The sequence below is a fragment of the Denticeps clupeoides genome, chromosome 7 (assembly GCF_900700375.1).
Source record: "Denticeps clupeoides chromosome 7, fDenClu1.1, whole genome shotgun sequence".
NCBI lineage: Eukaryota > Metazoa > Chordata > Actinopteri > Clupeiformes > Denticipitidae > Denticeps > Denticeps clupeoides.
The window spans coordinates 14,643,785-14,653,678 of NC_041713.1; the positions used below are offsets into that span (position 1 = coordinate 14,643,785).

General features: G+C 42.3%; 1 protein-coding gene across 1 annotated transcript; it reads right to left on the reverse strand.

Moving 5' to 3' along the window:
* Positions 1 to 5,392: 5,392 nt before the first annotated feature.
* uts2r5 (urotensin-2 receptor 5) lies at positions 5,393 to 6,600 on the reverse strand. Its single transcript, XM_028987403.1, has one exon. It carries the CDS (start codon positions 6,500 to 6,502, stop codon positions 5,393 to 5,395), a length of 1,110 nt encoding a protein of 369 aa, XP_028843236.1. The 5' UTR covers positions 6,503 to 6,600.
* Between the last annotated feature and the right edge of the window lie 3,294 nt (positions 6,601 to 9,894).

Sequence of the window (9,894 nt, forward strand, 5' to 3'; positions counted from 1 at the left end):
ATGAACTCTGGGAGGTATGCAAGACTTGCCACACCACATGGATGCATTCCTTCAACCTTATGGAAGTCATACATTTGGACATATTTTTGTATTTGCAGTAAATTTGTTCAATTTTTGTATAGGTGACAAAACTTTTGTCTTGCCAAAATTGGAACTTTCTGTCTTGATTAAATGATATATCTTTTTTCAGTGAAACTAATTCATTTCAATACATTAAACCTCATTTGGTAGGGTTGACACCAATTGATTAATTGAAAGTCAGGTTAATAGCAGGTGTTTCTACAAAATAGATAAGCGACATGACTTTTGTCAGGGACTGTACAAGATGCCTCTGTCTCTGGACCTGTCTAGTCTAGTTTGAAGTAAGCAGATAAATGGATGTTCATGTTTTTATTATATATATTAAATAAAGTATTTTCCATGTCTGTGTAAATGTATTGTGTAGAGTTCATTGTCTATATATCTCAGCAAATGTATACAAATGCCTGTTGCTTTGGATGAACGCGTTAATATAAATATATAAGTAGTAATGCTACAGGGCTTATCATGAGGGTTTTTCAGCTAACATTGCATTGTATTTGCATTGTTCTGCACGTAGTAGGAGTGTAGTTTAGGTTTATTTCATATGAAAAATACCTATATGCAGATTACATTGTGAACGTAAAATTATGCTATATTTTCAATTTATTCTCGCCTCGTTTATAAATACATGTCTGACGAACCAAGACAATAAAAGTCGCTTCTCAAATTTGCCGGTTTATGATTCCTTAATTCTGCATTCCACCTTGGGCCTGAAAGATGGTCATTCATTTAAAAGGAGCTGTACCGGATGTGTTTTTTATTTGTATTTTATTTATTTTAAGTGTGAAGCTGGGTCCTAGAGCCTGTAACTTACCAGGCAATCAAAAAAAGCAGTATTTTATCTGGGTAAAATGCAATGAAAAGTTATCCTGGAATTCTTTGCATTATTCTGCTACTTGTAACAAGAACTTCCAAAAGCTTTTACATCCTGTTAACTGACAAGTAGTCTCGGTCATATTTTGTTATCACAGGATGACTGAACATATTCTCACATTATAATCATCTTTCTCTCCAAATTGTCTGTGCCATGTATCTTCCACAAATCTAAGCAATTAATTACAACAATACATTTTGAATGAAACATCCCCATTCCTGCAGTCCATCCAACTCCCTTTCATCATCCCCTGACAATGGGGGAGCAGGGTGGTGGTGGCCCTTTGTCTAATTGGCTTGCAACAAGATCAAGTACATATTTTTGTGTTTCTTTCAAAGTATTTGAAATTGCTTTATTTAAATAAAAGAATATCTAAGCCAAAGCTTCAGTTTCCTGTGAGTACATCTACACTAGCAGTTGAATTTATTGCAATGCTAGGGGCTACAAATTTGTTCTGACTGGCACAATCTGAGTATATGCGCAAATCTGTGCCAGAGCTGACCCAAATAATGCTTATGGTGCTTTTCAGAGAATTAACAGTACATGATCCTCGATATCAGAGATGAAAGGTTGTCGATAGAACATAGTGTTTTTCTTTCTTCTTATGATCCTGGACTATCTACCAAAATGGAAGGAGAGAGAAAAGTGCTTATGACAAGATCCTGGAACTTTTCATTATTCCTGGAGTCATCAGACCATGGCAATGTTTCAGTTTCAAGCAAGGCAAGTTTTAAAATCTCAAAACCAACAAAAGTTTTTTTGGCTAAACAAATTCATTTGCATTATTTTACATTTATTAAAAAGCAAACAGTGCAACAAGGAACTGTGCTGATAAAAGGTGAATAGTAATAGAGGCTGGATCAGGATATGAACCATGACATATTTTAAACATCAGCAACATACATTTTTTTTCTGTTTTATCATGTCTCAGTCTCATCATTTTACCTCTCAGTTTAACAAAAAGTCTTACATTTGGCTTCCATAAACCTGCAAAAACCCTGTTTTAGCGGAGTGTAATGCCAAGTGACAGCCTAAAGGCTTGTATAAAGTTTCAGCCTTGATTAAGTGGAATGCTCCATCCCCCATGACACACTCCCCCTGTCCTTTTAGGGTCTGTGTCTGTGTGTTGTGTCACTTAAAGCTGCAGTGTGCACCTGACATTACCTCCCTACAGAGCTGTTCTCCAACACGTAACACTCCAACACTGAGGTGTTCCCCATATTTTCATACTGGTTTGTGTTCCCTGTGACAAGTTTTGTGTGCCTTTTGCCATACAGGATTGTTTATAAAAAGGGACAGCGTTTTGGGCACTGACATTTCCTTTTATTCATTATTTTGGGTGTTCTTTTTTTAAATAAACTCTGTTTATTTCTTCACACATCCCTTCTGCATCCATCATTCTTCCCCCCACACCTCCAGTGTGACAGGAGCATGACTGGGTAATGTAAAAGATTTTTTTCCAAGCATGCTTTATACAGCAAAGAGATGCTTCTCCACATTCACTATGTATTTCAGGCAAATATAACAAGACCCCTTGCATTAGCCTCCTATCGAATTCTGTGTAATTGTTCACAGCCAAGTTGAATGCATGGTCCCTGGGCTGCTATTCCCATAGTTCCGGGACAGGAACAATGTTAGTAAATTGGGTTTTAAGCTGTCTGTTTCACAGGCATCTGTGTATCCCACTGGGGCAGTGGTGGCCTAGCGGTTAAGGAAGTGGCCCCGTAATCAGAAGGTTGCTGGTTGGAATCCCGATCCGCCAAGGTGCCACTGAGGTGCCACTGAGCAAAGCACCGTCCCCACACACTGCTCCCCGGGCGCCTGTCATGGCTGCCCACTGGGTTGGTTAAATGCAGAGGACACATTTCACTGTGTGCACCGTGTGCTGTGCTGCTGTGTATCACAAGTAACAATCACTTCACTTCACCAGTACTTCCAGGTTACTAACGCTTACTTTTTAGTCTTTCAGGTGCCTACTGTTGTGGTCATCGAACCAACCCTTTTTACATGTTTTAGTGTTCAGGCTATATATCAGCCAGATCAGGATTATGATCATTTTGAAAGACAACTTAAAAGACAAAATCAGGTTTCAGCTTTGGTTGAGGATGATACACTGATACACTTTAATGTTCTTTGAGTAAAAAACTTAAGGGGTTTGTCAGTTTTAGGAATTGCACACTGGTCTATTTTTATTGCTTTTACTTCTATCTATTTACTTAAGCCATTTCCTGTACATCACTTTGGTCAACTGAGGTTGTTTAAATGTGCTTTGTAACTGAATAAATGAAATTAAATGAAAATTTGAGGTTTTTTGAAGTAATCATGTTGTTTCTTCTGCTCGGAGCCAGACATCAATCGCTGACATTATGTCAGGAAAAGACTTGATCATTAGGAGGAGGTATTTCTTGCATTTCTCATCTCAAATCAGTTTTATTTCCCCGTCATTAACAGGGCAAATGATATAAAAACCTTTACAAACCTTCTCTAATAATGCATATTAATATTCAGCTTTTGCAAAGTGACTGAATTAAAGTTTTCCTTTGAATCCAGCACATGATGATACTTGAACGACCTTACCCATGGATATGGCATATGGCACCACTGTTAATTTATTAATCAAGTCCATGAAATGTATTAATTTACAAGGGTAATGAAATTCTCTTAAAGAAAACATTTCCTGAGTCCGGAGGGGAAATAAACTAAAACATTTTTATTGGAAGCCTGGTGGGTCAAACTGTCCGTTTTGCTGCTGGTCCACAATTTTCTCTCCCTGGTCTGAATCTCATTATAATGATTGGAAGATTGTTGGATGTTCACAATGGAAACCCCATTTTAAAAAAACACAGGGCTCTTGCATTGCACATAAAAAGTAGGTCAGTAATTCACTGTGTGTAATTACTGATGACAGTTTTGGGAAACATTGATAAGAATATTGTGATTTGTTGATTTGCTGTGGGCTTCATGCACCTTCAGCACGCTGCTGCTTTTTCACATTTAAAGCCAAGACCTGTCATCTCAGGCACAAGAGATGCTCAAAACCTGTTCCTCTTCCACACCTTACATTCAATTTCTCCAATTCACTTCTGTTGTGTGCTGCCTCCCGGCCCCGGCCCCGCCCTGCTTAGTAGGGGACCCGAGAGGGCCTGAGCCCGGTGCTGACTGGAGTTGCTCTGCGGACGTGACCGCCGGGTGCTCGCCTCTTCATCAAACCCTCACCTGCTCTGTTCCCCGAGCCACTAACAAGCGAGCCGGTGACAAAACAGGCGCATTCAACGTATCGGCCACCTGCATCGGGCGCGGCTTGACCCTGCTGCCACATCATTCATGTGTCAATCACATTAAAGGCCGCATGACCTTTAGTGTGATTGTTCTTCTGCTTATTATGGCTGCATGTTTGCATTGCAGGTTAGGAAAAAAGAAGCATTTCGAATGTCTGGGTCAGTGAAGGCTGGAGGGTATAAATGTGAAAAGCTTTTTAAACCTGTCATCATTACCTTCATTAGTGTAAAAACATTCATTTGCTTAAATGAAACATAATCAAGTGTCTACTTTTAACTGGCACTAAAAATGAAATGACATTAGAAGCAGCTTAGATTTCTGAATTTATTAAGAAAATATTCAGAAGTGCATGCAAATAACACATTAAACACACAACGCTTGCAATTCCTCTTGACTGTGCAGACAGTCAAACCATCTGCCAAATAAATGAAATCAAGTAGGCTTTCAGATGACTATACAAAAGAAATTACTTGCAACACATAAAATCTGCTGATATGATATTAACATTGACTCTGTCTCCACTTCCCTTCAACAGCACAGCTTGCATTTACTAGAAATGCCCCGAGGTAAGTAAAAAAAAATCCAGATGAGTTCCAGATGTGAAGATTGATACTGACATGCATCACATGGGCAATGAACAGAGATCAAATCTGATCATTATGATGGCATCAGAATATATACACAGCATGAGAATGTGATTTATATCATAAATCCATTTACATTGTTATATAGTGGACCTGTGTCTGAAAATCCATAAAATGTGTATTGTGTCTAAAAGTCACTAAATGGGGAAAGAAGCATCACAACGTAATACCTCACATATACTCAACATTTAACAACAAAAGACAAATGGTCTCCTTTCCATTCAGCTTCCCAAAAATGCAACATATGATACAAGACATTTTATTTTAAGCTCAAACTATAGTGCTTGGGCACGCTATAGTGCAAATGTCTTGGGCACGCGATTTAATCATCCCAAGGGCTTTCAGATTTCAGACCTCCGATAAGGCCACAGACTGAAGACTTTTTTTAATGATTAAATTATTATTAATGATAATAAATAATGGATGAGACGCGTTCTCGCGGCTTCTCCAGATTACTGTTTGCTCAGTACTGTGTTCCAGAAAGGGATCCAGGACGAATAAAGCCAGCAGCAGGTCACAGCCGGCTGTGAACGTCTGTGAGGCAGATCTGCTGCGTGAGGACGGTGCTGTTGGTAAACTGGTGACTGGCGGAGGACACCGACCTCTGGGAGGAATACCGGAGCTTCCGGCGGAAGCCCACGCCGCTCTTCTGCCGCTCCCTTAGGTACTCCTGGTAGTTCCGGGTCAGCAGCGTGTACAGGAACGGGTTGATGCAGCTGTTGCTGTACGCCAGGCAGGTGACCACGAAGTTGACGTAGACCACCGCCCGGCGAGACAGGCTTCCATGGCCGTGGCGGTAGATGCTGAGCAACTGCCACAGCCAGAACGGCAGGAAACACGCCCAGTACGTGAGGACAATGCTGAAGATGATGTAAAGCACCTTCTGCTTGGGACACTTCTTGACTTCTTCGGAGGTGAACACCGCGGTCTGGGACAGCCAGTAAGTTCTCGCTAGTTTGAGGTACAGGCAGCAGATGATGAGTCCAGGCGCCAGGATGCAGGTGTTGAAGAGCACGGTTAGGTAGACTTTGTATGCTGTGATCTGCCAGGTTGGATGGCACATCCTCTTCACCACGCCGTTCTGGATGCTGCTCTTCAGGTCGATCATGATCATGGTCGGCAAAGCAAGCAAAAAGGACACCAGCCACACAACACAGGTGACAGTCCTCCGGTATCGCCTGGACCTCCCAAACGTGTCCAGGGGACTGACTACGGCCAGGTATCTCTCCGTGCTCATCACGGTGAGGATGAAGATGCTGGCGTGCATGGTGAGCAGGTCCAGGCTGAAAACAATCCGGCACCCGATGTCCCCAAAGTACCAGTCCCTGGCAAAATAGGTGCAGACCACAAAGGGGATGGTGGAGAGGTACAGCAGGTCCGCCAGAGCCAGGTTCACGATGTAGACGTACATGGAGCCCGTCACCTTGACCGAGATGTTCATGACCACCAGCGTGTAGACGTTCCCCATCACCCCCACCAAACACATGAGGGTGAGCACGGCGCCCAGCAGGGAGGTGACCAGCAGCTCGTTGGAACCCACCGTGGAGCCACCGTGAGGAGCTGTGGGAGGAGAGGTGTTTTGGAACGGGTCTGAAACGTTCCTCACCGGCTCAAAAGTGCCCATCTTCAACTTTACCGCATAATAGTTTCACTCTGGAATTGGGGAGAAGAACAGGTCCCGTCTCGCGCCAAATGAAAAATCCTCACCTTCACTCGCGCCAAAAACCTTCCAGCCCGCTTCAGACGAGGAAGATGAACAGAAGACCAGCGTGAAATCGCGCTTCTTCACAGACGGATCTCCTCCTCTTCCTCCTCCTCCTCCTCCTCCTCCACTCTGGTCTCGGTGAACCGCGGCTGATTAACGGGAATCTGTTATCATACAGCGGGGTGCACCTGGACACACACACACACACACACACACACACAAAGTTTATAAAGCCCCGCCTGGCCACGTGACTGGGGACTGGTACGTGGCAGGCGTGGGGTCTTTTTATAAAGACGACGCACACACCTGCAGTTCGGAACGACGCTCTGGACAAAAAGAAATAAGCAGGAGGAAGTATTTTTTCCCCCTGTGTTCCCTGGATAATTTGCATAGAACAGGTACACAGAGGGTGGTAGTAGCCTAGTGGGTAACACACTCGCCTGTGAACCAGAAGACCCAGGTTCAAACCCCACTTACTACCATTGTGTCCCTGAGCAAGACACTTAACCCTCCACGGGGACTGTCCCTGTAACTACTGACTGTAAGTCGCTCTGGATAAGGGCGTCTTATAAATGCCTTAAATGTAAATGTAAATGAGGCAGATTTGCGGTTTTACTTCGGCACATGCGCAGTGGAGGGTTCAAGAGAAGCGATTGTGAAACACTGCGGCACAGCACAGGGTGACACAACGATGTGGGGACGGTGCTTTGCTCAGTGGCACCTTGGCGGATTCGAACCGGCAACCTTCTGATTACGGGGCCGCTTCCTTAACTGCTAGGCCACCACTGCCCCAAGCTGCATTAGTCCCCTCTCTTCCACACTGAACATCTTTTTATGCTGACATGACGGAGGAAATGGTTTATTGGGCGGGGTTCTTGTATTTGGTGACCAGTTATATTATTGGTGGCAGTAGTGTAGTGGAAAAAATACCATTATGTGAATCTTCACAGTGAATTGGTTACAGACAACTGTACACAACACAAAGTTTAGGAATTAATTGTGGAAAGTATGGCCAATATACGATTACGAGGACATTTATTGTTTATTAGAGGGGAAAAAATCCCAAATGAATAAAGATCTTATGTATCCTTTTAAAGGTAAACTGGGTCGGTTTTACAGTGTGGCGAAGAGGGAGTCGAGGGGTCCGCAGGGGTCCCACTTTTCCAAATGGGATCGCGCCACTGTCATTAAATCTGCTCCATTACTCACAGCAGTGTGCTTCCTCGTTCTCTCTATTTGCTTTTTACAACATGCTGGATGGTTTCTCTGAAAAAAATGCATCACACCAGAATATCTGAAAACTAAAATCTTTTTTTATTGTCCTGGTGAAGCTGGTAAAAACTGATCTGATGCAACGACGAACCAGGCGGTTAAACACTAACGCTGGGACCAAACAACCCCTAGATCCCTAGAACAGTGTTCATTTCAACTCGCTGTTTAATTCTGCCGCACGTTATAAAACGGTTTCACTATCGAGTGATTTGTCTGGGATTGTTTATGAGCTTGGGAACTACTTAGTGGTGAAGAGCAAACCCAGATGTGCAGCCACCACAGCACCTCGTGCATTTAGCTGCCTACTCGCCAACCATGCATCTACGGCGACAAGAAAACAGTGTGTGAATTTCATGTTTTTCTGCATCAGTTTGTTATAAAATGTTGTCTGATCTTCAACTAAGTCAATGTGCCTAAAATAATAACACAAAATTATAGCCATAAACAACACATACTGCTAGTGGAAAAGGTTTGTGAAGCCTTGAGACAGTGACATCAAAAAAGCTTACTGGAGTCGGGTGTTTGCAGCTCACCAGTTTACAAATGGAGATACGTTGGGACTGTGGCTACTCTACCAACAAGTGGGCGCCCAATGCCTCTGCAAAACATACACTGCCCACATATACCTTCAATAAAATGAACCATAATATTACAGCACTGAGCACCAATAATTCCATTGGAAAAAAAACACTGTTAATCTAATCTGCAAGCAATTTTGATAACGTAACAAACCCCATCTGCAGACTTGCATGTAGGAGATCATTCATTAATTTACAGCGTTGAGTTATTGCTAGCATCATTTTTTAATCATTAATGCTTGTGTGTTTTACACTTTTAGATCACTTCTTGATCAATTTCACAGTTCCTGTTTGGAAGATGAAAATTTTAATTCCACTACAGTCTAAAACAAGCACATCCTGCTTACCTTCTTATCCTGATGCGTCCATCGTCCATCGAGTAAATCTGGACCACATGGCCACATGACCTTTTTCACATCACTCCAGAGTCCAACCTTTGTCCTCCCTAGCAAATTGAAGCCAATTTATATGATTAACTTAACTAACAAGTAGCTCTCTTGTTGCCACACAACTGTTTTGTCTCAACTGTCACAGCTGTTTGTGACTTCAAAGGTCCATTGTCCACAATTTTGACAATTTGACCACATGTTTCGCCAAGGTCATTCAAGGTGGTTTTCCAACATAATCTTTTCTGCTGAGAAAAGTTCTCCAATGTCCTTCCAGAGATTATTTTTGTTTCAGACATGTTTTATTCGAATTTTATTCATTTCAGTGATCTCCATAGTTGAAACATCATCTTTTGTGTGGCCATGTGATTCCAACATGGCTGTTAAGATGAAAGGCATCAGGAAAGATGTGGCCTGCTGAAACATCAGAGAAATTGACACTTGCCTTGTCCCTTATTTAAATCCATGTGGCATTTTTTGTGCAACATTAATAATAATAATAATAATAATAATAATACATACATACATACATACATGCTGTGTTTTAAAAGTTTTTGTAACAGGTATTTCTGCCACCAGTTACTGCATGCAGGGAGTGGGGGGGGAAAGAATGTGTTAATTTTGTATACCATTAACAATCAGCGCATTAGAATAAAATCAGTTATTATAATTGTGATTGTAAGTGAATTTGGATAAGGGCGTATGATAAATGCCATAAATGTAAGTTAGATCCATTGACCCTGCTTGGAGATCACAGCTTTGGTGGGAAATTTGGCTTGGCCATTAGCAGACGTCTTTATTTCAGTATTGACGTATAATGTGTAAAGATTTCTGCCCAGCATTGTCACTGCTTGTTACTTTTGTACGAAAACTTGAAGATACATGGGGGTGGAAGTGACAGATGGCTCAGTGCAAGCAGCCTAATTGAAGCGATAGTCATTGTGAAAAACTGCAGCACAGCACATGGTGGCACAATGAAATGTGTTCTCTACTTTTAACCATCACACTTGGTGAGCAGTGGGCAGCCATGACAGGCTCCCGGGGAGCAGTGTGTGGGGACGGCGCTTTGCTCAGT